Genomic DNA, 27,762 nt, shown 5'->3' on the forward strand with positions numbered 1-27,762 from the left:
TTACCAAATATTTTTTGGCAATTTTTTAAATGATTTCACACCTAATCTTTAGTGTGAAAAAAAGATATGATATAAAAAAGATGATAAATAGATATAAAATATATATATAGTAAATTAAATAATTAAATATTGAATCAATGGTCATCTCATCTGAGACCCCCACAAAAAAAAAAATATTGAATCAATGGTCATCTAAAAAAAATATTTTACTTAAATTATATAACTTCAAAATATTTTACAGCAAATTTGGTACTAATATTTTATTTTATTTTTTGAATAAATTTGGTACTAATATTCGTATTTTATTATTTCTTTTTTATTTCATATTAGTGTACATACTTTGAAATGGGCACTTATGTGCATAGCTCAAGTGATTTACACAAGTTTAATCTCTTTCCTATCAATAGTTCACTTTTTTGGAATAATTTATGAAATCAATTTCTACTATAATTTTAAAACAGATTGATAATTAAAGGATTCGTAGATAAATTATCTTGAAACATTAATGTTGTGATTGAAATGATGCAGGGAAATCCAATGCAAAAGGACTTCAATATGCAAAAGAAGCAGGAGGAGTTGGTAAGAAAGCCGTAAGAAAGTTCAATGTTGATGTTACTAGTGATACCTTGGAGATCTGCTTGTATTGGGGTGGAAAAGGGACAAAAGTCTCTACCAAATAAATCAGTATATGGTCCTCTTATATTAGCCATATCAGTGGAATCATCTGGTGAGTTATTATACTTTGTTTGTTCCTAATCTTATGCTAATCTCCTTGTTATGATCTAATATTTAAAAAGTCTTCTGTGATAATCAAACAGATTCTCCACCTGAAAGTCTATCTGCAGGAGCTGTGCAACAATTGTTGTGATTCTAGTATTTGGTATACTGCGGTGAAGATGATGTTTTGGGTAGAGGAATCTATATTGTTTTGGGTTTAATTTTAAAAAAAATTTGATTTTTTTTATATTATTTAGTATCTTTTTATATTTATTTAATTTAAAAAATGATTTGTGGCATTTTTTTTAATTCATTATTTACACACGTGGCATGCCACACAGACGTTGATTGGGTCAAAATAGATCAAAAGGACTATTATTGCAAAGGGGCTAAATCTAGGGGGCCAAAATTATAATTTTTGTACATAGGGGATCAAAATCGCAACTTTTTGAAAGTTAAGGAGGGAAAAATGCACTTTAGCCTATACTAGAAAGAATTATCAACGGTCCCATGGTCTAGCGGTTAGGACATTGGACTCTGAATCCAGTAACCGAGTTCAAGTCTCGGTGGGACCTTAACAATATTTTATTTTTTGTACCAAAAAAAGCATATATAATAAAAATTGCACATATCTAATATATGATCAATGGTATGAGAAAATCAAGGGATAAAAGGGTTTACATAAATCAAATTAACAGGACAAATCTGCCCCAGTTCAGACACTAGTAAGTGTTAGGCTGAATCATCAATATGAGCTAAAAATTTGCCCCAGAATAGTTTAGTGGTATCACTTTTCAAATTAAATCCTTGACTATTTACAAAATAAAACATTAGTGTTCAAGCAACATTCATTGAGGTCGAAAGGACGACGTGAGCTAAAAATTGCACCCCATCCTGGATTTTACTTATCGCTGTGATTTGATCAGCTTGAAGGTGTTCAGAGAAAGCACTGGCTTTTTCTTGGACTGATGTCTTCTTGGGAACAACTGTGGGAGACTCAGCAGTAACACCTTTAATGGCTGCTTGATAAGCCTCGGTTACATCAGATATGCCTGATAAATGCATTGAAAATGTCAAACGATAAACGTAACTCAGAAATAGTCTGCTTCATGGTATATTGTGTTTAGAAGAGTGTATTCATAACTTAGATAGAATTTAGAATTATCTTATGCCACAAACAACTGTGTAAATGTCCGAACAGTTTATGAAAATGACTTGTGTATCCATAGTGCTTTAGCTTTATTTCATGAAGCTCACTGCTATAGCTTATAAAAAACAACGTAAAAAACAACGTACAGTATTTCAAATCAAACTAAAATGACATGCAGAAGCATCACTGTAGACCCTAAAATTCAAACTATGTTAGCATCTCAGAGCCTACCGATCATTTGCAGCAAACCAAAATATTAAAAATAAGCAAAAGCACAAGACTGCAAGAGCATGCGAGGACATAAACAGAAACCTATGGAAAAATTAGGACCCGCGAAATCGAAAGGTAACCAACACAAATTACGAAAGACTTGCAATACCAAAAAAAGGTAGGAGTGACATTCCACCATGTAAACATACGACTTGTAATACCAATAAAAGAAAAGGTAATTAAATTGTACAACTATTTCCTTCCCAGTGAATATTTTAGATTTGAAATTGCATAACCCACATGAGCATTATACAATCCCCAGGCAATTTCTAAGGGCCCAAGGGACTATATCAACCTCCTCAAAAGCCCTAACCACAGGGGAAAACAACTTAACAGTTTATATGCACAGTTATTTATAATTATACTAGAAGTTTAAACAAGTGAAAAATGGTACGATGAAAAATAAATACTCAGGTATAGTAATTTATAATCCTAAACCATAACTGAAGGGAGCTTCTAGGGTGGACCATGGTCTACTAACTACTGTCATCATAACCGTTAAACATTAATTTAATAGTTGGTTTTAGAATATTACAGTTGTTAGTGACTGTTCTATGGTTTGAGTAAAAAAAGTGATTGTTCCATAGTTAACCACATCGACCCATGGTGTAGATGTTTTTAATACATGATTATGATCATAGATGGGAGCAATAGACAGCAAACCTGTAGTAAAACTTGTGGAAACTGCTTCCAAATATCCGATCATTGTCTGGGCATTTATTCTTATGATCTTAGCTTTTGCAGAAACATCTTCAGGCCACTCTATGTTAGTCTTATCGTCATCAACTTCTTCATCCTCGGTTTTGTTGGCAAGAGAAATGATGGATTTGCCAAAGGTTAGAAGTTGTGAAACTGCGAAACAGCACATTTCAGATAGTCTCTGCAAAGAAAAGCAGACACTACTTTATTCACTTTTACAACAAACCTTGCATGATGATGAAAAAAGAGAGGATACATTTTATAAATAACAGAAAATAATAAATATAGCCAGAATATTTTCACGTACATGAACTCCCTCAGAATGAAGAGAGTCTAATCTTCCAGTAGTTCTCTGAATTATATCATTAGCAGCTAGGCCAGCCAAGGCATTTGTGAAACTGAAAAATGAAAATAAGATGCATCACATAATTGGGAAGAGGGCTTTCTCGATCTATAAGGGTAAATGGTGATCACACTTCCATAATAACTAGCTGCAGATAGGAACAGGACCACAAAGTTAAGTGGGAAAAGAAAATAATATTTGAGTTAATTGATAAAAACAAACATATTCCTTAGCCATCGACGTTACTTAGCTTTCTTTTACTAATCCTATTAATGTAAACACATTTTGCCTGTTTTTCTAGCAACCAACCCAACATTCAAATTTTCTCCATTAAGTAAAAAAAATCAGACCAATAGTTCCACGCCCTTGGAGAGAAAATGTGATAATTAGCACAAGCAGAAATCAACCATTTTAACTCAACTGTGGTAGCAATAGTGGGTGAATAAAACATTGATAATTACATATGGATGGGATATATTACCCAGCAGCCATTTCAGCAGCCTTGCCAACACTTGAATCATGTAAATTCTTGATCTCATCACCGCTTCCCGCATTTCCTTTCTTTATTGTTTTTCCTTTGTTAGAATCAGCACCAGCATCAATTTCAATACTCAAATCAAATATTTGTTGGACCTCTTTAAGCTTCCCGTCAAATACAGACTTTTGCTCTGCGGATAATTTTGCTTTTCTTCTGTTAAACAACAAGGCATGATGACTAGCCAAAGCCTCCAGCTCCTAAGTATTGCACACGAAACATTTTGGTAACACCAAAAATCTAAAATACAGTGCAATGGAAACTACAAGGATTTTGGTGGAGAAGAAAATGAGAAAGCAAACTCTAAATAATAGAATAATAATAATAATGACATGGTTCATATGCCTTTTTAATGTTCTCTCAAAACAGTTGTTGTCCCTCTTTATCATACCAAAACAATTAGACAAATCAGCTCTATTTCTCAATTCTATCTCTCTTCTCACACTCTCATCTCTTTCTCTCTTCTCAATTTCTTCTCACAACCAAACATACCCTAACAAATTGTGCTAGATATAATAATGATATTATATATATTTTCTATAAATCTGCAAAATGAAGTTACCTCCAGCTGCTCAGGACCTCCATAAATGTAAAAGCATCGATCAAATGTCACTTCTTCTGATAATTGATCTTCATCGCTTTGGTCATCACCTTCTTTTCTAGCCTTTTCAATCTCAATTCCAGTTTCACTGATTAATAAGTCCATTGTCTCCTTACCCACATATTCAAGCACTTGCATTCCCTTTGCAGTAAAAGCTTTTCCAGTCTGTAAAATAATAAATAGAAATAAGCGTGTAAATATGTAACTATTGATAAAAGAAATCCTATTGAGAATGACAAGAGTTTTCCGAACCTCTAATAGGGAAGGTGCATTGGAACCTGGAGTTCCTGGTCCATCATGCTGTACAGATCCTCCAAGGTTTGAAGCTGAATTCTCGAGCCTAAAGAAACATATAAATTATTTGATTTAATAGCTGTTAGCCAAAAAAAAATTGATGTATGATAGGAAGCTTATGTGTCCTTACATTAATTAGTTAAGTATACTAATATTAAACCAAGTTCAGTGACTTGTACAGAAAATTAAAGGGAACAAAAGGTTTCCATTGCATATCAACAGACACCCAAAACAAATTGCAAGAAAGCACACAAAAGTCATGACTTTGAATAAAAGATAAAAAGCTCTTCTCAGTCAACAGAAGTCAGATCTATACACTAAATATAAACAAGACAAAAAGAAAGCATCAAACACAGTCAAGAGAATATGCTCTAGTAGTCTTATATTTGTATTCGTCTATTTCTCTTTAATAGAATTACTTCTTTTATGAAATTTATGGAGTGAAGAGTCAATAAGATCATAAGCTTGGTGTTGTTGCGGTAGATGAATAAAAATATAAGAAAATATGCAATTAGAAATGGATAAATTAGAAAAAATGCAATGATAGCATGTATAAAGGATAAGGTGATTGAGTCTTGCCTAATGTAAAGGGGCCCAATTAATCATCCACTTTGTAACAGTATTAAAAATACTAGTGGGTTACAGGTTGATTTGATTTTACTAAAGGTGAAGCGCATGTTGGTCCATACTTCTTTCCCCTTTAAAAATTTGCACAATATAGTAGTTAAAAGATACATAGGTGTGTATTTTCATCAAAAAATACCAAGGTATCACCATACTAGTAGTGATCAGCAACTAGACTAACAGTGCAATCCCCGTGTAGGTTAATATAAACTAATAATTAAATAAAAATAAATAAAACAATGAATCATACTTGTGAACTAACTCACTGCCACCTCTCCATGCATTTCCTAAAGCACTCCATGCTCCAGAAGCAAAAGTCTCCACAGAATTATCGAAAACCTTCAAACCCTACACACATTACGGAGCTCAAGTATAAGTAATGGATATAGTGCAGACCAGATAACAACAAGAAACGCATTTTTCCCACTATGTGGGGTTGTCTACATGGATCAAACAATAGCATAATGCCCTACCATGATTCATATCCAACGATAAGGTACTATACTACTATAGGCAAACAAAAAGAGTAAAATTTGCATCCATAAATACAAAAATATCTTCCCAGATACAATTATGCAGCGACATTAAACCATCAATTGTCTTTCTTAAAAAACACTATTTTCACCATCACCTAGCAGAAAAGATATCAACCTAAAAAGATAAAATAAAAAAAAAAAATAGAAAAATTGAATTGTGACCAAGAAATTTGCGTATTTGTTATTTCATAGTAAAAACTTAAACCAACATAATATACACAGGAGCTCAGTTGATCTAATTTTGAAATGCAGTAAGGATCAAACATCTAAAACGAAAGGAGTATCCTTTGATGCTTGCCTGGCTAAGTAGTGAATCTTCACTAGCTTTCTCCAATTTATCCAGAGCAGATTTTCGCAATGGAGCAGCATCACTCTCGTCATCGCTTTCCTTTTCAGCTTCTTCATCCACTACATCCTCTTTGGAAGACTCCGAATCTTCAGCAGCGATTTGCAACTCGGCAATGCTCTTTGATGCTGTCTCTGCAACTGAAGCAGCCTGCATTTTGAAAATCACCATTAATTCACAACCAAAAACTCTATATCCTCCTATCAGTTAATTCCCAATAACCTAAATCCTTCCAAAATTAACTCACTTCCAAGAAATTAACACCTCTACTTTTTCATTTATTTTTATTCATTTCAAGAAATTGAGATCTACCAAATCTTAGGAAAATATAGCATCAAGGTTTTAAGTTGTGGCGAAAGCCGAAAGCCACGTGGGCATGAAAAACCCAATGTTGCAACCCAGATCGCAGTCATGAATTTTTTCATACCCTTTAATGCCATTGCTCATTCCCACATGCTAATTTTTTTACTCCTACAAATACTAACCTTTAAATAGTTTTCCTTTAAGATTTAATTCATATACACTGTCAGTGTAAAGAGATTTTACAGTGTCAATCAATCATAACCATCAAAAAATTAAAAAAATTATTTTTATCATAATCACCTTTAAAGTCACACACATAGTAATTGGTTGTGATGTGCTGACAGTGTAAAACTTTTTACACTGCATTAAAAATAGTCACTTTCCTTTATCATAAATAAAACTCAAATAACAAACACTAACTGTTAAATGAGTAACAAAAAAAGAAAGTAAAATATTTGTAATTACATAATAAATCCCATAACCCTAATTCCATTTTTAAAAATTAATTAATAAACACAAAACAACCACATTTAACAGTAATTAAGAGATAAATATGAATGCATAAAACGACATCGTATTGTAGTGAAACGTACATTGCGAGAGATCTCTTCGGCGGCAACAGCGGCAGCTTTTTGAAGATCGGAGAGAATGGAAGAAAAGCCCCAACCACCCCAACTTCCGCCGCCACCGGCATCTTGTGTTGCTTGTTCAGAAAGTTGTTCGTGGTCGTTGTTGGAGTGCGTTTTGTCGTCCATTTTTGAATGAGATTTTTGAGTGTTGTGAAAACATGGAAGTTTGGATCGCGTTGATTTTCAGTTTCGAAATCGAAAGAGTGTAATCTAAGTCACGAGTCGACGTCGTTTTGATGTTAATACTTTTTTGTTAAGGGTAATGTTAACTTGTACCTTAGATTACATGTTAAAGAACCAAAAAAAAAATAACTTTGTATTGGAAAATATAACATTTTGACTTTTAAAAAATTTAATGCAATATCCCTACCAACTGAGTTAAGCTCACATATTATATTTTTATGAACAAATCAAGATAGAATATATGCTCAAACGAAAGTGATTCACCCGCACAAGGTGTGCTAAGAGTGATGAATCATACAATATCCGCTACAAACCAAGGTACCAACAAAACGGTACCACCACCAAAAAAAAAAAAAAATTACATGACACCCATGTGATTTATATTATTATAATACGTATATATTATAATAAGTTCATTAACATGTGCCTTTGAGTGCATAAGTTAACATCTGCCTTTTTAAATATAAGCAAAATAACACAATCGTTATTTTATATTTAATTGTTTTTAAGAAAAATAAAATTATATTAATTAAATAATTAATGTATCTGATCTACATTATAAAGTAATATATTAATTATTCTATATGAGACTCGAGGGAGTACTTACTTTAATTTTTTCCCCAGTTAGATCTTTAGTTGTAACTTTATTTATAAATAGTATGTTTAATTTTTTTTTTAGAGCAAATATTATGTTTAATTGTATGTTTATTTTATCATATTAGACTATAATTTTGTTAGAATATAATATAATCAAATAAAGATTTAATTTTATTGTTTTAATAGTAGTAGAATTGTTCTTATTCTAATGGAATTTAACTAATTTTTTTATTAAAAGTTTAAATAATATTACGAAGGTGAGAAAAACACAAGAAGATAGTTGAATTGTGTTGGTTTTTTTTATAAAAAAAAAAATCTAAGTGTTTAAGCACTGGTTAGAGTCTGAGGGGTTCAAAGTCTGACTCTGAGTCTGATAGCAGTGGATATATCAAACATAAAGATGGAGAGAGAGAGAGAGAGAGAGAGAGAGAGAGAGAGAGAGAGAGAGAGAGAGAGAGAGAGAGAGAGAGAGAGAGAGAGAGAGAGAGAGAGAGAGAGAGAGAGAGAGAGAGAGAGAGAGAGAGAGAGAGAGAGAGAGAGAGAGAGGACACAAAGCAATTTATACTACTTCCTCCAACAATCTAAGAGTAATTCAAATGTTCAAGCACACAAGTAAGATACTTCAAATGCTCAATCACAACTAAAAGAGACTTCTAAATGCTCAATCACAACTGAAAGTGACTTCTAAGAGTTTACAAATAAACAGATTTGTTTGTACACTTGATATACAATCAAAGGTGTAAACAATACAAAACAGAACAAACTCAAATACTTAGAATTTCTAAAATACAAACTTTGATAAGAAATTTTTCAGCGTTCTACCCACTTTTTGATTTTACAGAGTAAGGGCACATTAAAAATAGTAGAGTCTTGTTGTTGTTGTTCAAGTCTTCAGCTCCTTATATAGGCAAGGATTTGAGAGACGTTGAAGAAGAGTGTTAATGCATTAAGAGTCGTTGAGAAGTTTCAAATCAAGGATGTTGGATCATTGCCTGATATGGATAATGTCATTGATTAAACATTTGAAATTCATTTGCTGAAGCTAAAACTATCTGTTCATTCTCTTTGTTGTAATTTTTTTTTTTTTACATATGGTCAGAAGAAGATAAATTGTACTATCACATACTTGATAAGGACATCTACAAAAAGGGACAAATCTAAAGTGGCTTCCGAGTCTGATGCAGATCTTCAGCTTTTGAGTAGCTTTGTTTCTTCTAATCCAAGACGTTTACTTCTGGTTGACTTTTCTTCAGATCTTCTACCATTGTCTTTTAGCTTTCTATTTGTGTTTCTGATGCTCTTATACACATCCAGACCTTGTTAAATTTTAATCTATAGTCATGCACACTTGAACATATATTAGCATATTCAATTATTCTTCAATACTTTATTATCATCAAAACTTTAGAGGAATTGTACAAACCAATTTTGTTCCGACATATTATATAAAAATTAAAGTTGTGATTTCAATAATTTAAATGAAGAGTATAATTGGAAAATAGAAAGACATTGCAATTTTTTTTTAATATGTAGTATAGAAAATGTGCATCTTTTTGAGACAATTATTTTGAAAAAAATTAGTAAATGATGCGTATATATTTTAAAGTGAAAATTATTTTGAAACAAAAAAAATGCTAAAAATCAATCACTTTGAAACGGAATTAGTTTAAATTAAACTCATAATTGTACTTTTATCAATCTGTAAATTACATAATTAAAAGAGTTTAATTACTAATGATGTATTGTCACATCAATTCATGAATATGACAACTCATAACTTTTCATATCAATTAATTGACGTAGCAACGCTTCATTGGATGCATTTGTAAAAATATTCTTTGCCAATAGTTAAGACTCGTTTCAATGATTTTCCAATGGTTAGAATTATGCAACTCTTATAGAGATGACTTTATTTTTCATTGCCAATGGCTAAGATTTGTGCACTACTGCAGTGAACAAATTATGCAGTTGGTGATGTTTTGATATTGCTTCGGATTTGTAAAGATGGCATTACAAGTTTATGGCAAATGTTCAAACTTGTAGATGATGCATTTTATTTTGTCTCGTATGAGAAATATGATTAGAACAATTTATGTGCTTTGATGCTTAAAAGATTCAATCAATATTACCAATTTTAAAAATATAAAATCAGTTTCCCGTTCTCTTCGCTCGCTCTCTTCGAGTTTGTGCTACTCACATTCTAATGCGAAGCCACATCAGACATTCTGCACGTTGTTTAAGCACTTGAGCTTCAACAGCTTCGCCTTTTAGTAGTGACGGTGACGGTGCATTTGATATTTGGTTGTCTTTGATTCTTTGCATGTTCAGTCCTAATGCTCATAGCAGTAACATCATAGTTGTTTGCTTGATTTCTCTTTGCCTTTGATTTTTTCAGGACTTTATTTGTTGTTTGAGATTTTTGTTGAAGATTAGAGAAATAAAAAAGATGTAGTTTAATCCATTTTACCTTAGTTATCACTTATCAGTGAAAATACAGGTTTTTTTGGAAAATTTATAGCTAAACCGACCGAGTTTAAAATTGGAAAATTGGTACAAAATAATGAAAGCTAAAAATCCATTGTTTATATTTCTTTTCGATTGTTCATGATCTGCTTTGTAGTGTTTTGTGTGTGGGTATCTTGTTTGGAAGCTTTTAAAATTTGAATCTTGAATTGCTTTATCTTGTTCAATTTGTTAGTCTTTGTGTGTCTTCAAAAGCACTTAATATTTGTTTTATGCAGGTTTGGATTCTTAAGAAACATTTTTCAATTTTGCTTCATATCAGAGGATATCAGTTTTTGGCATTCAATCCATCCAAGGTCAGTGACCTCATCTCAAATTTTTACAAGTTTTTTATTTCTTTGTTGTCTGTGATGTTTAGACTGTAGATAATGCATTTTATTTTGTTGCATTGCATATCAGAAATATGATAAGAGCAATTTGTATCAATTTATGCGCTTTGATGCTTAATAACTCGATCAATATTCCTTCATACCAACCAGTAGCATTTTTCATCTTTTATACTCTATAATCATATTTAATTGACCTCTTTATTTCTTTTAGAAACTGAAAACAATCTCTACTCGTAAAAGATAATCCTCATTTGGTAATTAACTAACTATGCAGTCTAAATGTGAACAAGCCTACTTAATTTATAACCAATTATATTGAGGCTACTAATAGGCAAATATTGATATAAATAAGTACAATATGTGTGAACAAGCCTGTTGGTATAAATAAGTACAATATTGATATTTGTTGCATATAATAGTATGCTCATAAATTAAACTCAAGTATGCGTATTAAGCAGCACGAAAATGAAAGGAAGCAGAGAAAAGAAATTCATTAGCTACTAATAGGAACTAAGATATAAAATGTCATTGAAATGAGTCCAATTAGAATTCACACATATGTGAAGTTCAGCTTTGTGCATATTTTTGGGACTATGGCAAAAACAAAGACAATGATGTTAGTATCCTTCAATTGTTGGGGGAGGAGGCGACCTATATTCAGCTCCAATGTGTGGTGGCAAGATGATGTCATCCCATGTTGGTGGTGGTGGAGAGTTGACCGATGGAGGAGGAGAGTGTACTGGTGGTGGAGGGGAGTGCACCGGTGGTGGTGGGGGAGGAGAGTGAACTGGTGGTGGTGGAGAGTAGACTGGTGGAGGAGGTGAGTGGACAGGTGGTGGGGGAGAGTGAACTGGTGGAGGAGGTGAGTGAACTGGGGGTGGTGGAGAGTGGACTGGTGGAGGAGGTGAGTGGACAGGTGGTGGTGGTGATGACACTGGTGCTTTTGTTGGTGGAATATCCTCGACCGGTGCTCTTGTTGGTGGAATATCCTCAACTGGTGCCCTTGTTGGTGGAATATCCTCAACTGGCGGAAGCGTAGGTGGAATGTCCTCAACTGGTGCTCTTGTTGGTGGAATATCCTCAACTGGTGGAAGTGTTGGTGGAAGTGGTGGTTGAACCTTTGGTGTCTCTTGCTTAGGAGCTCCTCCACCACAGTGTTGGCTACAATCCACATGTTTGGTCAAAACTGGTAAGCATTCCTTTGATGTCTTTTGATCTTTCCTTCCAGGTAAACAGTTATTGGCATCATCAAATACAACATTAGGATTACTAGAAGGAACACAAGTTTGAGCTTCTCCATTGAAGTAATTATCAGAAAATGTGAAGTTAGTCAACATAGGTAGCTGGCAAATAGTGTTGGAAACATATCCACTAAGCTTGTTATGTGTAATGTCAATAACCTCAACATTCTTCAATCCTGACAAATTTGGTAGTGTCCCAACAAACCCATTTTGGCTAACATCCAAAACAACTATATTCCCTAACATACCAAGCTCTTGTGGAAAACAACCACCAAGACCATTTCCCAATAAAACAATTTCATTCAAGTTCGCCATGTTTCCAATTGATTTTGGAATACAACCTGTGAATTGGTTGTTAGCAAAAGTCACAACAGAGGCTTTTGATTTTCCAAGTGTTTCTGGTATACCACATGTAAAACGGTTATTGTTTAAAAATATTGCGTCAAGTTCTTTCTCAAAGAGCTCATGAGGTAAACATCCTTCAAAGTCATTGAATCTAATATCCAAGTACTTCAAACCTGGCCATGTGAGTACCACAGAAGGAAAATTGCCGACGAAATGGTTGTTACTGATATCAAACTCATGCATAAGGGTGAGATTTTTAAAGCTCTCTGGAATAATACCACAGAATCTGTTTGAGTTAACATGGAAAAGAGCAGCATCTTTCAATAGGCCTAACTCTTCTGGAAGGTGACCAGCAATGTCGGCGTGAGTAAGATCGACACCGGCTACAACATTCAATTTAGGATCATCAAGAGCAGGAGCACAAAAGACACCAGTGTAAGAACAAACATCAGTACCAACCCAATTACCAGTTGTGTTAAAAGGGTCAGAATGAATAGCATCTTTCCATGCTTGAAATGCAACATAAGCATGTTTTAGCCTCTCATTAGGAAAATTTGTGGCAGGAAAACTTGTGACACTATCATCATTGTTATTATTATTACCACCATTGTTATTGTTATTACCACCATTTCCACTTTCGATTACAGATGATGAAGCGGGAGAATGATCATTGTCATCATCATTGTTATTATTATTACCACCATTTCCACTTTCGATTACAGGTGATGCAGCGGGAGAATGATCATTGTTATTATTATTACCACCATTTCCACTTTCGATTACAGGTGATGCAGCAGGAGTGATTACAGGTGATGCAGCAGGAGAATGATAATTGTTATCATTATTGTTATTATTATTACCACCATTTCCACTTTCGATTACAGTTACAGGTGATGCAGCAGGAGCGATTACAGGTGATGCAGCAGGAGAATGATAATTGTTATCATCATTGTTATTATTATTACCACCATTTCCACTTTCGATTACAGGTGATGCAGCAGGAGCGATTACAGGTGATGCAGCAGGAGAATGATAATTGTTATCATCATTGTTCTTATTATTACCACCATTTCCACTTTCGATTACAGGTGATGAAGCGGGAGAATGACCGATATCAAAAGAGAATAATGGTGTTGGTGATAGAGCCGGAGCTTGTGATGGAGCCATAACATCTAGTAATTGAGTCGGAGCTTCTGCTTGAGCCGGATCATCTGATGATTGAGCCGGAGTATCATCAAAAGTAAATCCAAATTCATATTTTGATGGATCATCACCTTCACCGGAGACAACTACTGGAAATTGAGGGCCATCAAAAGAAATGGTTGAAAAAGAAGGAACAAGAAGAGAAAATAAGATAAAGCAACCTAAGGCCTTGTTAGAATAACGGTGAGCCATGACTTCCCACCTTGGTTGGCCCAAGGCTGCATATAACAAAGCTTATGGAAATGATGAAAATAAGGGTGTTATTATATTGAGGAAGATAGAGAGGTTTGTTGAATTTGACACCCATTACGGAGTTGTAGAAAATAGAGTTTCTATGTCTAGAATGTTTTTGTTCCGAATGTCATGGGTTCTCTCTAAGATAGACACTAATTTTGGCTTGACACTAATATTAGTATTTGGCATATTTAGATAGGATATAGATTGTTAACAACCATGATTTCATAACCTTATAACCAATTATTGTTTGACTTGGTTGTTCTTTGACAAAATCAGAACTAAATTTCCATTGGTTTCAAATTATATCCCATTTTGTATGTATTAATTCATCTCCATGAACTCATCATAATTAACCACAAATGCAGCTAGCTATAGATATCAGAGAGAGAAAAATATAGTTATTTACAACAAAAAATAATGATAAGACCATTATTATTGTTATTATTATTATTTTTAAGAATTATCATATATATTATTATTATCATTATTGGTTTTACCATCATTATTATTGTTACTATTATTAGTTGCCCTTAAATAGGACGTTATTGTAACAAATCCTCTAAAAAAAAACCAATTTGGTTTAGAATTTCAACATAATAATTAATTTAAAAGAAGACAAAAGCTTTTTAACACATAGTAATTACACTAAAAGAAGACAAAAGCTTTTTACACTCTATTTAACTATTATTACACTGAAGATGAGAGTGAAGATGGAGAAAAAACATATTCAGACCTATCTAGAAATGTAACTCCGGCTTACACACACATAGCAAAAGAAATAATTCTTGCTCTTAGAGTTATTATACAACATTAACATAATAGTATATACATGCCATTCTTTCATACAACAAAACATTAACAAGTGCACCACTACATATATCAAGTTTTAAAGTTGTTCAAAACATAAATGAACAACACAAGTCTAAACAGAAGCCAAACTAAGCTAAAGTCTCTACTTGACCAAGTTGGTACCTCTGCTTCATATGATAAACTTAATTTTCTAGCTTAGCGCATTAGCCTCTGAAATTTATAAAGGTCCGATCCAAGGAGGCTGCCACTAAAGCAAGAGTTTTAGGTTCCAAAATTTTGAGGTCTTGTATTAGGTCTCAAATCATTTTAGTTTTAAATATGAATATGTAAATTGAATGGAGAGTCGACATAGTTCATGTTGTAAGTTCAACAAGTAGGTTAGTTAAATGCAGAGTCGTAGTTCATATTGCAAGTTTAACCTCAAGGCTAGCTTTATTGCGGGTTATCCGTAACTTAATTTTTTTTTTTCTCATCTGATTTCTATTAATTTAATGTTATTTGTTGGAAATACATTGTTTGTGATCAAAGTTTGCAAAAGTAAAAGTGTAATTTAGATTTGTGTCAGGATTATATACTATTTTTCTATTTTAAGACACAATAATTTGTAAATAAACTTTATATGAATAGTTGTTGCACTAAAGGGGTTAAGTCTAAATGAAGAGGTTATATTTTCATAATGTGAAGAACTAAAATTAGAGAGATATTAACATTTCTGTCAGACTAACCTCAAATAAAATTGCTATCGATTGAAAAAACTTATGGAAAAAAATCTTAATTTTTATGTTACTCTCTATCAACAGTACACACTTGAAAAGTCTCAATGTAAAACTCATTTTAGGTCTAAAAAAGTATTTGGTCGGCCCTGCAATACACTATTTTAATAAAATGATAACTATGTATATGCTTGAAGGTTTCTAACTTTCATGGTTATGATATTTTGAAAGCTACCGCAACACTGTCACTAATTCACTCTAAGAAGCTTGATTATAAACTTTTTAGCGAAGCAAAGGCTTTGTCATACATGTATTACAAAAGAGTGGTGATACGTTGACCACCATAGGTGGCACACACATCTTCTACCACCACACACTAATATGACACGTGGGGATGTGACCCTCACCATCCCACCTAACACTCTTTCAAATGGGATAAAATTACTAAAATATCTTTTCACATGGGGTACATAATGGAGGTAAGGAAAAAAGGGTGTCAGCATAAAATCATTGAATTTATCCCCGTGAGATTAGATCAATTGGTAGGGATATTGCATATTATATGCAGGGCTGGGGTTCGAACCCCGAACACCCCACTTCTCCACAATTAAATTGTATGAGCTCTGACCATTAGACTACTTGACAAAAAAAACATTGAATTTAAAATTTATGCAGCCAATAGAGTGGTTAAAGGCTCATTAAAGTATGTATCACATAAATGACTTAGATATCTGGTGTTTTTTTTTTTTTTTTTGAGAAAAAGATATCTGGTTGTTATTGAACGACTTGTAATTAAGTCTGGCTTAACCACTATAGACAAATGGACCGATTTAGCCCATATTTTTTGGTTTATTTATTTCATTTCTATGCAATTTTATTTCTCACCATTTTCTATTTGGTGAGATTATAACTAGATGCACATTTAATTTTTTTTTTTTAATGCTAAATGCCAATTAAAGAACAAATTCATAACTTATAACCTATAAACTTAAAATTTTTAAAACCTTTAACTTTTGTCAAAAATATGTTTAAGTCAAACAAATCTCCTTTTTATTAATTCACATATTTAAATATATTTTTATTAATATTTTCAAATTAGATAATAATTTTTAATTTTTTTACTAATTTATTTGATTTTCAAATATCGCATGGATATGTTTTGCATTGGTTGGTCAGAAACATAATCAAATGTTATCAGGGCTAGTTGATTTAATCTGACCCAACTCATACTAAAACATGTGTCAATGGATGAGCTCATCGTATCCAACTCATTTTGATAAATCGGTTATGCAAATTATATAAAAAACATATTCAAACTTTTTTTCGAAAAAGTTAAATTAATTCACCCAAATTGACACGAGAGAATCAAACTTAACACACGAACATTGCTATTTAAAATGTTGAATCAGATAACATACTAGAATCACTTTTATATCATAGCTCGATGACTTTAAGTTTAAACTATTCATACAGAGATAAAACCACAATCAAATCGCTCAAATAATTTATTCTTAACCATCCGGTTCGGTTTGGTTTGATTTGTTTTAAGACATTAATTCATTTTCCTAGTAAGATTTGTCTTAGGTGGACAAAACAGAAACCGAACAAGAGAGAGCGTGGTTACCGCTATGCTATATTTGAAGGTTTCAAACACTTTCCTTTCAGTTACAGAACAAGGAAGAAGATGATGAAGAAGAAGAAGAAGATGGGTCCTCTTACAATGGATACCATCTTTGATCTCATTGAAGAAGCTAAGCTCCGTTTTCTATGGTGGTCTCTTTGTATATTCGCCATTTCCTATTTCTTAACACGTACGTCATTTCAATTCCATTTCATTCACGTTGTATAGTGTTCAATCTCGTTTTTTAAGGATTGATTTTGTTACATTTTTTTTTTCTTTTTCTATCTGGGTTTTGCTTTAACAGTGTAAAGTTTGAATCTTTGATTGGCATTTGCTGTTTTAGCATATGGGTTTTGCTTTATTAAATATTACTGCAAGTTTTGAGTCTTTTATTGATACTTGCAATTTTCCTTTCTGGGTTTTGGTTTATGAATGCAAATTTTGAATATTTGATGATGAAGTAATGGGACAGACATGGACATGAGATACAACATTGACACGTCCGTAGTAATTTGAGAAAATAGAAGTGATTGATTGTAATTTGTAAGTGCATGTGTCAGTGTTGCACACCGACACATATCAAACACACTTTCAATGTGTGTAATGTCATTGTTGATTTGTCAAGTGTGAGTTAGAAGTCTTATATTTGATGAAAAAGTTGATGTTGAGCAATATATAAGTGAGATGACCCATATAGTTAACACTTTAAGATTTTGGGTAAATATGTGGTGTTCAAACTGACTTGTGTAATAGCCCTTAGCTCAATGTGTTGATCCACCACAGTTTAGACTCCCCTGGAAGTCTCAACATTGTCAGACCCTGACATGTGTCAGACATGCCTTTAATATGAATTGTCGGTGTTACATTTGATTGGTACCTACTATTTTGATATCTAGGTAGTGTATTATTTGTTTATATTTTCTTTGTTGTTTATTATAGATACAAGTAAATCAATGTGGATGAATATACCAATGTCCATTCTTTTTTTTACTGGTCTGAAGATTCTTGTGAACAAAGTGGAGTTTCGCTGGAAGGTTCAGCCACCTAGATTACAAACTTACCTATCTCATTTGGAGAAAAAGCAGTTGCCGCTAGATGAAGAACACCCCTCTACTTCACCTCCCCCTCCCAAATGGAAGAAGAAAATTGATTCTCCTGTGGTGGAGGCTGCTTTGAACGATTTCATCGATTTGATATTGAAGGATTTCGTGATAAATATGTGGTATGCAGACATTACTCAAGATGGGGAGTTTCCTGAGCAAATACGTGACTTAATCATGGACGCTCTTGCTGAAGTCTCGGTGAGGGTTAAAGAGATAAACATTGTTGACTTGCTCACAGGGTATATTGTTTTTCTTGCTTTTATGAAGAAAGGGGTTTGGGGAGTTATTGACTTGCTACTTTGATAATGAATTGATTGATACTATACTCTTCCCTAAATATAGGACCCTCTTAAGATTTTTACTCGTCCCTTTTCATAGATCCTGTTTGAAATTTTCAACCGCATTAATTATTTCTTTACCTATGCACCCCTAATTATGTTACATCTTTTTCTTCAACTTGTAATAAATATTAAAATGGAAACATAAACGAATTTTCTCTATTGAAGGATAACTTTTTAAAACAACATCAATTGTAAACAAATTTAATACTGCTATAAACATTCTTATTCTCATGATTTAGTCAACAAAATCTTATATTAAAAGATGAAGATAGTACTAGATAAGATTAAAAAAGCCACTAAATGTGTTATGTCTCACTGGCATTGCAGTGGTATAGTTGATTTAATCAGTGATCATATAGACCTCTTCAGAAGAAATCAAGCTGCCATAGGTAGGGATGTTATGTTAACATTGTCTTCTGAGGAAAGAGATGAAAGATTGAAATTCCATCTGTTGAACTCCAAGGAGCTTCACCCAGCACTAATATCTCCAGAGAGTGAGTACAAGGTGTGAGTGGAGTGTCCAAATGTTATCTTTGTTTAGCTTTTGAGGAATTTATACATCTTGTACCTTACCTGATGATTTAACTTTCTTCATTAGGTTCTTCAGCGGCTAATGAGTGGAGTATTAGCTACGGTATTAAGAAAAGAAGAAGCTCAAGTTTCAGTCGTTCGATCAATAGCTCGGGAAATCCTAACTTGCTTGATATTGCAGCCTATAATGAATTTGGCATGCCCTGCGTAAGTTGCTACGTATTTTATCTTATATTTCATTTATTGAACCTTTACTGTTGGGAGAATATGATTCAATTTAGTAAATAACCTAAGAGGTAACAAGCATAGAAGTATCCAATAGCATAAAACCTATGCGATGATAAAATATACATTGATCAAAGCCTTAATCATTAAAGTAAAAGTTAAAAAATACCATTGCATAATACAATGAAGTGATAAGTTGTTGACCTTATGACTTATTAACTACTTTGGAGAGTTTTCTTTGATGAAGATTATGTTTCCCCTTAATATTTTTGGTTGTCTGAGATGCTGGAAGGTACGAGAAATCATATGCATTACCACCTGTTTCCATTCTCAAGCTGGCTAATTTTAAGTTAATATAGTTTCAAGCTTAAAATATCTTATCTGTGGATCCAAGAAATAAAAGTTTAGCATATTATCTAATCTAATCGATACAAGAAACTGGATTTTCTTCTTGATTTCCTAAGTAAACCTATCCATGTTGGTCATATCCGACTGAGAATGTTATAGAGTTTTAACTATCCATTTTTTTCTTGATGAACAGGTATATCAATGAGCTGATTGAGTCTCTTCTACTTATCCTTAATGACGGGGATATAAATTGGATGGGCGGTGGTGATCATAGTTCAAATGCTACCAGTACCACTCATAATCACGATAATCACACAGCCTCTGCTGATTGGGCACAAATGCTGGACGCTGCAACTCAGAGAAGAACTGAAGTTCTTATGCCTGAGAATCTTGAGAACATGTGGGCAAGAGGAAGGAATTACGGAAGGGAAACCCGTAAAAATGCCAAATCTGGCTCTCCTGCAAAACATTCTTCTGCAGACCATTCACTCTTTGAGAGACATTCCACTCATGAAACATCACCGAGGAAACCTGGTGGAACACATGCTTATCCATTGCATAGTGTGGGTTCAGATCCCATACTATATGATGGAAGCACAACTATGTCTGAGTCGTCAATGGATCATGGCAAGAGTTTATCTTTTGAATCAGATCGTCAAGTTGCCGAAGTGAGTGACATCATGGATCTTGGTTCTAATATGCATAAACTTCCACTCAGGAGAACCGGATCCGGAAGTTCTTCTCTCTTGGGAGCCCATCCTCATAAAGGAGGGTTCAATGCTGAGTTCCACGCCCCTGAATTTAAGAAGCATGAAGGATTCTGGGGAAAGAGTAGTTTTGACATGGCTACCAGGAGAGAGGGACAGGGTGTTCCAAAGCTTCGGTGCCGGGTATGCACTCTTGACTATAAAAGTTGTGAGTTCTGAACTTTGGAAAAACCTTAAAAAAAACTACAATAAATAAAGCTCATTAGTTTTCAAGTTTTTGTTAGTTTTCCTCCATATAATTGGGACCAGAAGGAGTATACTATTCTAAATTTATAAGTTGTAAATTGATTTATGAAATATGAATAAGAATGGAATCAAATCAGATAGATGGAAAAAATTTCTGCGAACACTTGCATTTAACTAATTTGGTTGTTTTTTATTGTCTAACTGTGCGCTGCAGGTGATGGGAGCATATTTTGAGAAACTTGGATCGACTTCTTTTGCTGTATATTCAATTGCAGTGACTGATGGACAAGAAAAAACTTGGTTTGTAAAACGAAGGTATAAGGTTTGCTTGTTTAAATCTTTAGGCTCTAACAGTACAACAACATATTTGATCACTTAAACATTTTCTGTCGTACCATTCTATTTCCCGTAATTTTTAGTCGAGACTCATTCATGATAGAGAATAAATATGACAGAGGTTCAACATTGTTCTGTTTGATACTTATATTTGTGCTTTTGGATCACTGAATTTTCATTTTATGATATATTCAGATACAGGAACTTTGAGCGATTGCATCGACATCTAAAACATATTCCCAATTACACATTACATTTGCCTCCCAAAAGGATATTTTCCTCAAGCACGGAGGATGCCTTTGTACATCAGCGTTGCATTCAACTTGATAAATATCTCCATGTATGCTCGATCATTTTACAACTCTTCAAAGAAATATTTCCTGCCATAACTTTTTAATTGCTATGGCATTGCTCAATTACGCTGTCTTTTTCAGGATCTCCTGTCAATAGCTAATGTTGCTGAACAACACGAAGTATGGGACTTCTTAAGTTCTTCTTCAAAGGTTTGCATCTGCTTGGTATTTCTTATCATAACATCATTTGAGTGACCATAATAGGTTGGAAGAGTGACAATCTAACAAACTTTTCCGCTGTTTTCCTCCTGAAGAATTACTCTTTTGGGAAACCTTCTTCAATGATGAGGACCCTGGCAGGTAAATAAAAGGTTTTAACATTTTGGATTTCAATCATACTTTCGGTTTAAGTCTCAGGTTATAGATATTATATTTTTGTGCATGGTGACACAAGTAGAGCGAAATAAAAGGAATAGGGTCTATGTTTGGCGAAATAAAGGAAGTTCAAATTAGTCTGTTATTAAAAGGAGATTGGAGATTTCTGTTAGTTTTTTATTAAAAGGAGAATGGATTTTTCTGTTTGTTTGTTTGGAGGGGAGCAGGGAGGGGGGTACAGGGAAAGGTTAGGCATCGTTTAGACAAATTGGAAGTGGAGAGTTCAGGTCTCTAGAATAGTTGAGATTATTTTCAACTCAATAGTGAATTCTTATTGTCATGTTGGAAATTCCATCTTCAGGTCTTCCCCTAGCTGCCTAGTTGCGGCATTTGGGTTACCTTTGTTGCAGCCTCCAACACCTTCATCGTGTTGGGTGTGAAGGAGTTGATTTAGTCCCACATTTTCATAGAGATATGGCCTATGTAGTGCTTATAAAGTTTGGGCAGCCTTCACCTTACAAAGTGGTTTTGTAAGGTTGGGTTAGGCCCAACTTAAAATTCTAAGACCTTTCAACTTTTCCGGTCCGTTATATCAGATAAAAGTGTTTGCCTTTACCGTGTTAGTGTGATTTTCATTGTTGTGTTGGCTGATTGGGCAGGATCCTTTGTCTTTAATATCTGGTGGTTTCAGATTGGAAGCCAAGTTGTTTTATAGAAAATTCTTCCAATGAATTATTTATCTGCAACCAATGTAAACTAATTCTAAATAAATAGGGAAACTGGAAAATGAATCATAATAATATCTAGATAATATGAAAAACTAATTCTAAGAGATAATCTCAGATGATCTAACATTATAAATTAATCTTACGAGATCAACTAAGATAGTACAACATAATATAAAGATAGTATAAGGTATTTTCTAATATTCTAACACTTATTTTGGTGTATTTAAATGTAGGAGCCACACTCTATTGTTTCATATTTGTAAAATTCAGTTCCTATCATAATGCTCAATTTTTTACACTGGCAGTCAATGTAGATGATGCTGTGGATGATATTGTACGGCAGTTTAAAGGTGTTTCAGATGATTTAAAGCGAAAAGTTGGCACTGCATCATCATCCCCTACCGCTGAAGGTTCTTCAAAATCTTTCACTTGGAACATGGATGAAATGGATAGAAGTAACCCGAGTAAAAATGCTGCAGAGAGTGCGTTGAGCTCTGATACTGAGGAAGGTGAAAAAGAAGGCAATTATAGCCATGAGAGTATAGCTAGAGAAGTAGCAGAAGATAGTTTGTGCCTTAATGATAATGAATTGAGCTCAAAGGATTATTCACAAGGGGTGTTAAACCATGGTAATGAGTTTAGTAACTTGGATCTTGATAGGAAACATGATGTTGTAATCGAAGCAAAGGTTGGCAAGGATGTTCCAGCTACAAATGGAAGTCTGAGTCACGATAATCCGGAAGATCCAATTGGAGTGCCGCCTGAGGTCTGTGCCACTTTTAAAGCACTATAGCTGTGCTTTAACAGTAGACTTAAATTAGACAATTACTAACTTTAAAAACATAGTTACCCACTTGAACATTTACAAGCTGCTAAACTATAAGACAAGTAAGCTTCTCCATACCATACTAGTGCACGACGAGCCCATGCAAAGGGCTTAGTTAAGATATGCCAGATTCCACCAAGTATACAAATGGAACCCAACCATACATGCCCTCCAATTATGTCTTCCAAATTGTCCACACTAACAATCCACTCCTCTCCCCAAAAAGGAGATTTTAGTAAATAACCGTTAGGGACTTGAGGATCAATTTAACTTTCTTTTTACTTTAAAAAGCAATTCAGTAATATTAATAATTTTAACCATTTTGCAGTGGACTCCACCTAATGTGACTGTCCCTATTCTGAATTTGGTTGACAACGTCTTTCAGCTTAATAAAAGAGGCTGGCTAAGGTATATTACTCTTTCTGATATTTCTTCTCTGTTTCCAATTCAGTAAAAGCTATTAAATAATGTCTTTATATTTTCTAGAAATGTTAATCTTATGCCAATTTACATATGCTTCTTTTAGTGTTGTTTAATGTATTTTTTCTAATCTTATGCCAACTTACATATGCTTAGAGACAACTGTTTTCTTCACTTTCACCTAACAGCTTAAGATTTCAGGATGCTCCATTCTTGACATTATACAAATTTCGAAAACTGAAAACGTAACGATGAATTGATTTGCTGCCGTTAAGTCCTTACCCCTTTTCAATATATTAATTAAAATTTTAACAAGAAATAATCAAATTTTAATCTTTTGTAACTTTCATGAAATTTGGTACTTTTGGAATAAATGGATTTTATTGAGCAACTGTAATGATGCTATTTTATTTTTTTTAATTTAGAAGATGTAGAAGTTGCTAATGCTAGTTCATTTTTGTTCATGCAGAAGACAGGTCTTTTGGATATCAAAACAGATACTACAGTTGGTGATGGAAGACGCAATTGATGATATACTCCTGAGTGAGATTCATTGGCTCCGGAGAGAGGAAACCATCGCGCAAGGAATTCGGTGGGTCCAAGATGTAAGGTTTAAGCCAAAATTTCACCGGAATATTGTTTGCCAACTCAGAATGAATTTTTTCATGCAAATTGGGAATATGACACGCTGTAATTAACTGGCTGTCAATGTCTACCATTTTCTCAATAAAGTTAACCTAGTATTCTCAAATTTTCTATGCTACCAAATGTTATTGAATGCTGTTGCTTTAAACTTCATTTGATTTGGTATTTTGTCATTATCTTATTTTAATATATTTTATGAATCAGCCAAAGTTGTTTGTTAATTCACTTCTAATCAAATTGCCATTATTTGTTTCACATGAAATGAAATAAACTACCTGCTTATTTGGCTTGTAACTGCTTGGCTTTTTCATCGTTGGATTGAGCTCGTAAATGCTTGATTGTTGGGACTCTTGACTTGTTTTAAGTTTTCAAAATATTTTGCCCGCATTAAAAATGAATTTACCTGTCCTATGTATCTTTTGTGTTTCTTATTGCATCCAAAAAAGACCAGTTTGCTTTTTTCTGTTTGGTAATGACAAGTCACAGTTTGCAGTTGATGGGGGTAAAGTCCTGCCCAAAATGTCTTCACATGAGTTAAAAATTACATATTTAAAAACAAAAAAATATAAAATACTTACCAATGGCTTATCCTAATGCTTCATGCTGTCTTCTTATTCTTGCAGATCCTCTGGCCAGGTGGCACCTTTTTCTTAAGAATTCAGACCCCTCAGGTGTTTATTGGTGGTGGTGTAACTGATCAAAAGCCTTTACAGACCATAAGTGAATCTGGTGAAAGGACCAGTCAGAAATCACAATTATGGTGTTTCGAGGAACAACTAGAAGCTGCTCGTAGAGCAAGTGATGTGAAGAAACTACTCTTTGGTTAGTTCTATTTTTGTAAAGTTTGTATTGGATATTCTTCACTTTGGACTTAGGCTTGGCCCAACCTCAGAAGATAGTTCAGGCACTGAATGTTGTTCCCCACTTATAATTATGGAATGTGGGACTCAACACTCCCACTCGTGCCTAGAATTGAACTTCTGGGCATGTAATTTGCACTTGGTCAACATCTGCAGATATCCCAAGGATTCTAGGATAGGCTCAAATACCATCTTAGAAGTTGGGCTTAGGCTCTAACTCAACTCAACAAAATCGGCTTGCTAGATGATGACTATTTTTTTAGGACTACATGGGCCATAGCTCCAGTTAATGTGAGACTCTCAACACACCCTCTCATGCTGAGGTTTGGGCATCTAAAGCGTGAGTTAATGTGGGTGGAATAACAAGGATCTCAACACCCCCTCACTCTCAAGACTGAAAATCTAGAGTGTGGACAAATGCAGATGGAATAACAAAAATCTTGGCACAAAACGGATATAGGAGGCTTATGTATCATCTTAGGTTTTGGGTCAAGAGTTGGTGTCAGTCCATTTTTGTGGCCTCTCACTTCATTCCATTGATTAGTAGAGCTCCTCCCCGTCTACTATTTCTGGATCCCATCTCTTTTTTTGGTGGTGTCTCTTGTCGCCCATCTCTTACAAATGGTAATAGAGTCGATGATTATGGTGGGATGTGAGTTAGTGAGTGGTGGGGTTATGTTTGACTATGCTGCACCTGTTTGTTGACAATCCCGTAAACTTGACAAGACTTCCACTTGAAGGGGGGCATAACAATGTAGAGTCCCACACTTAAGGGGGTGATTGTTGTAAATATGCAAGTATGAAGTTGTGGAAGGCTCACATTGGTTGACGATAGGTTAAGTGAAGACAATATAAGTGCACAAGCCCTTGTTAGCATTGCCTTAAAACTTTGGATCAAGATGCGGTGTCAGCCCATTAATGTTCTCTCTCTCATCAGCCCATTGATTAGGGCTCATCTTCGTTTGCTCTTTCAGGATCCCTCTCATCGCCCATCTCTTTCAAGGGTTTTGAGTCTAAATCAACCCCATAAGCTAGCTCTTGGGGTGAGGATTGTACCACACTAATAATCATTGTTCAGGCCATATCATCATTATTTAATGTGTGACTTTCAGCATTCTATATCTTGATCTTTCTTCTAAGACAAATGCTTACATCACGTTTATCTTTGACCCATTTTCCTAGACACATATAGGTTTTTACTTCTTGTAAACCTCCCATGTATTTTGACTATTAAGCAATATAACTATTAGTGATAAAAATTAATAAATCCCTATTATCCTTGAAACTTCAATGTTTGTTGTGCAAATTTAAGAGTAGCTAACATTTTTATGTAGTGCAGAAATGACACGAGGGTAACTTTATTGAGTGCTTCGATCCATGAACCTAAATGACTAGACCATAGAGTGCATGATTGCAAACTTGAAGGAGTAGTTGGTCATAGTAAGGATGCATATATACATTACCCTCTATAGTATTGGTGCATCAGGGAACTATTTATTCAAAATGTTGCTATCCTTTTCTTTTTTTCAGTTTTCTTCTTTAAAGTTTGATGCCTTCTGTATTTAGTCTTTTTGTTGCTTTAATTTCTTTCTACTCTATGGTTTTTCAGTTAGTCTCTTTCTCTATTAAGTTTTGGGGTCATAAATAATTCTTATGAATTTCAATGTAAATTTCAAAAACTAAAAAAGGAGTGAGTGTCGTATACATTCATCCTAAAAGTGGAGAATGTGTTATTCAAAGACTCTTTAAAAGGCTTGAATGTATGACTGTATGAGGCATTTAATATTGGTTATCCACTGTTTGGTCTAGTGAAGACATTGATAAAAAAAATATGGTCTGGTGGTAGAAGCACCCAAATCCAAGAGAAGTGAGCGAGTGTAATTCTTGAGCAAGTTATTAAGTTTTGTAGGGTGATATACACATCGGATATACTTTTCCCAAAAATCTTGCAATTTGTTTAGGATAGCTTCTTGTGAACTTAATGGCATTCGCTGAAAGAATGTTATGGTATTTTCATGATATTTTTGTGATCCTTATAACCTTGTGAAAGTTGAGGTGAATAGCATACGACGTTCAAGGATTTGACATATAAATTTTTCTCCGTTTTTGTCAGACGGAGCTCCAGCAGCCTTAGTAAGTTTAGTCGGGCAGAAGCAGTACAGACGTTGTGCCAGTGATATATATTTCTTTAGTCAGGTTAAATTTCTTTCTCGTTGATTTGAGTTAAATACACTTTGATTACTGTAAAATCGTCACGGCTCAACTTTTGTTTATTTTTATTCATTTTTAGTTCCGATATCTAACAAAAACCGCGTGTTTTTAATCCCTCAAGGACTAAAAACACACTTTAATTCTGTATGAACTAAAGCTAAAGATTTGTAAATGAACAACACTGATAACTATTTTATGTGATTGCAGTCTTCCATATGTGTGAAGCAACTTGCTTATGCAATCCTTGAACTTCTCCTTATATCGGTCTTCCCCGAATTGCGCAATGTCGTCATGAGTGTTCATGAGAATATGCATGTTCACCAACCTGTATAGACTAAGGGTTTCCTTCTCAGCTACTTGGAGTGGCATACTTATGTTCCTAACTATAGCTCATTTTATGAGAAAAACAAAAAAGAAGAAACATGATTGATGGTTTTGTCTCCTCTAGGGAGAGAATATTTTTGTAAACTTAGAGATTTTGTACATAAAGATAAAGATTCATTTTGTATTGTGTGGTAGACTGATAAAGATTCATTCTGACTTGTGAAATGCATCTAGTGAATATTTTGCTTTCTTTCTCTTTCTCACCTTCTATCAATTTATTTACATACTTACATTTTTTTCCACATTTGGTTCCTATCATATATCTTTTTTAAGGAAGAATCCCAAATGTTCAAGTTTTCAATGATGTTTTGGAAATTGTTTTACAAATCAAAGT

At 33.9% G+C, this 27,762-nt stretch overlaps 3 protein-coding genes and 1 non-coding gene across 4 annotated transcripts; 2 read left to right on the plus strand and 2 right to left on the minus strand.

The window, feature by feature from the left end:
* The first annotated feature begins 1,221 nt into the window (after positions 1–1,221).
* On the plus strand, positions 1,222–1,292 carry TRNAQ-CUG (transfer RNA glutamine (anticodon CUG)). Its single transcript has one exon. It is a non-coding gene; the product is annotated as a tRNA-Gln (tRNA).
* A 63-nt stretch (positions 1,293–1,355) lies between these two features.
* Positions 1,356–7,280, minus strand: LOC25482668 (uncharacterized). Its single transcript, XM_013611256.3, has 9 exons — positions 7,012–7,280; positions 6,068–6,265; positions 5,484–5,581; positions 4,568–4,655; positions 4,277–4,480; positions 3,661–3,914; positions 3,144–3,234; positions 2,801–3,017; positions 1,356–1,769 (listed from the first exon to the last, which is right to left on the minus strand). The coding sequence occupies exons 1-9, from the start codon at positions 7,171–7,173 to the stop codon at positions 1,555–1,557; spliced, it is 1,527 nt and encodes a 508-aa protein (XP_013466710.1). The 5' UTR covers positions 7,174–7,280; the 3' UTR covers positions 1,356–1,554.
* A 3,967-nt stretch (positions 7,281–11,247) lies between these two features.
* On the minus strand, positions 11,248–13,471 carry LOC25482669 (pollen-specific leucine-rich repeat extensin-like protein 3). The gene has a single exon (XM_013611259.3). The coding sequence runs from the start codon at positions 13,430–13,432 to the stop codon at positions 11,297–11,299; it is 2,136 nt and encodes a 711-aa protein (XP_013466713.2). The 5' UTR covers positions 13,433–13,471; the 3' UTR covers positions 11,248–11,296.
* Positions 13,472–16,766: 3,295 nt separating this feature from the next.
* LOC25482670 (uncharacterized) lies at positions 16,767–27,592 on the plus strand. Its single transcript, XM_013611260.3, has 15 exons — positions 16,767–17,039; positions 17,789–18,191; positions 18,621–18,798; positions 18,892–19,031; positions 19,591–20,287; positions 20,565–20,665; positions 20,882–21,026; positions 21,121–21,189; positions 21,294–21,339; positions 22,388–22,848; positions 23,237–23,316; positions 23,798–23,933; positions 24,597–24,795; positions 26,947–27,029; positions 27,252–27,592. Exons 1-15 carry the CDS (start codon positions 16,913–16,915, stop codon positions 27,375–27,377), a joined length of 2,991 nt encoding a protein of 996 aa, XP_013466714.1. The 5' UTR covers positions 16,767–16,912; the 3' UTR covers positions 27,378–27,592.
* Positions 27,593–27,762: the final 170 nt, after the last annotated feature.

This window comes from Medicago truncatula, chromosome 1 (genome assembly GCF_003473485.1).
Source record: "Medicago truncatula cultivar Jemalong A17 chromosome 1, MtrunA17r5.0-ANR, whole genome shotgun sequence".
NCBI classification, from domain to species: Eukaryota; Viridiplantae; Streptophyta; class Magnoliopsida; order Fabales; family Fabaceae; genus Medicago; species Medicago truncatula.

Bases quoted from the DNA above. Each gene is read 5' to 3' on its own strand.
- LOC25482668 (XM_013611256.3), bottom strand. From the start codon at position 7,173: ATGGACGACAAAACGCACTCCAACAACGACCACGAACAACTTTCTGAA. The intron at 5,582-6,067 runs GCAAGCATCAAA...TAATGTGTGTAG, and splicing joins AAGATTCACTACTTAGCCAG to GGTTTGAAGGTTTTCGATAA. The intron at 3,915-4,276 runs GTAACTTCATTT...TGCAATACTTAG, and splicing joins GAGGTCCTGAGCAGCTGGAG to GAGCTGGAGGCTTTGGCTAG.
- LOC25482670 (XM_013611260.3), top strand. From the start codon at position 16,913: ATGATGAAGAAGAAGAAGAAGATGGGTCCTCTTACAATGGATACCATC. The intron at 18,192-18,620 runs GTATATTGTTTT...CTGGCATTGCAG, and splicing joins ATTGTTGACTTGCTCACAGG to TGGTATAGTTGATTTAATCA. The intron at 20,666-20,881 runs GTATAAGGTTTG...TGATATATTCAG, and splicing joins ACTTGGTTTGTAAAACGAAG to ATACAGGAACTTTGAGCGAT.
- LOC25482669 (XM_013611259.3), bottom strand. From the start codon at position 13,432: ATGGCTCCATCACAAGCTCCGGCTCTATCACCAACACCATTATTCTCT.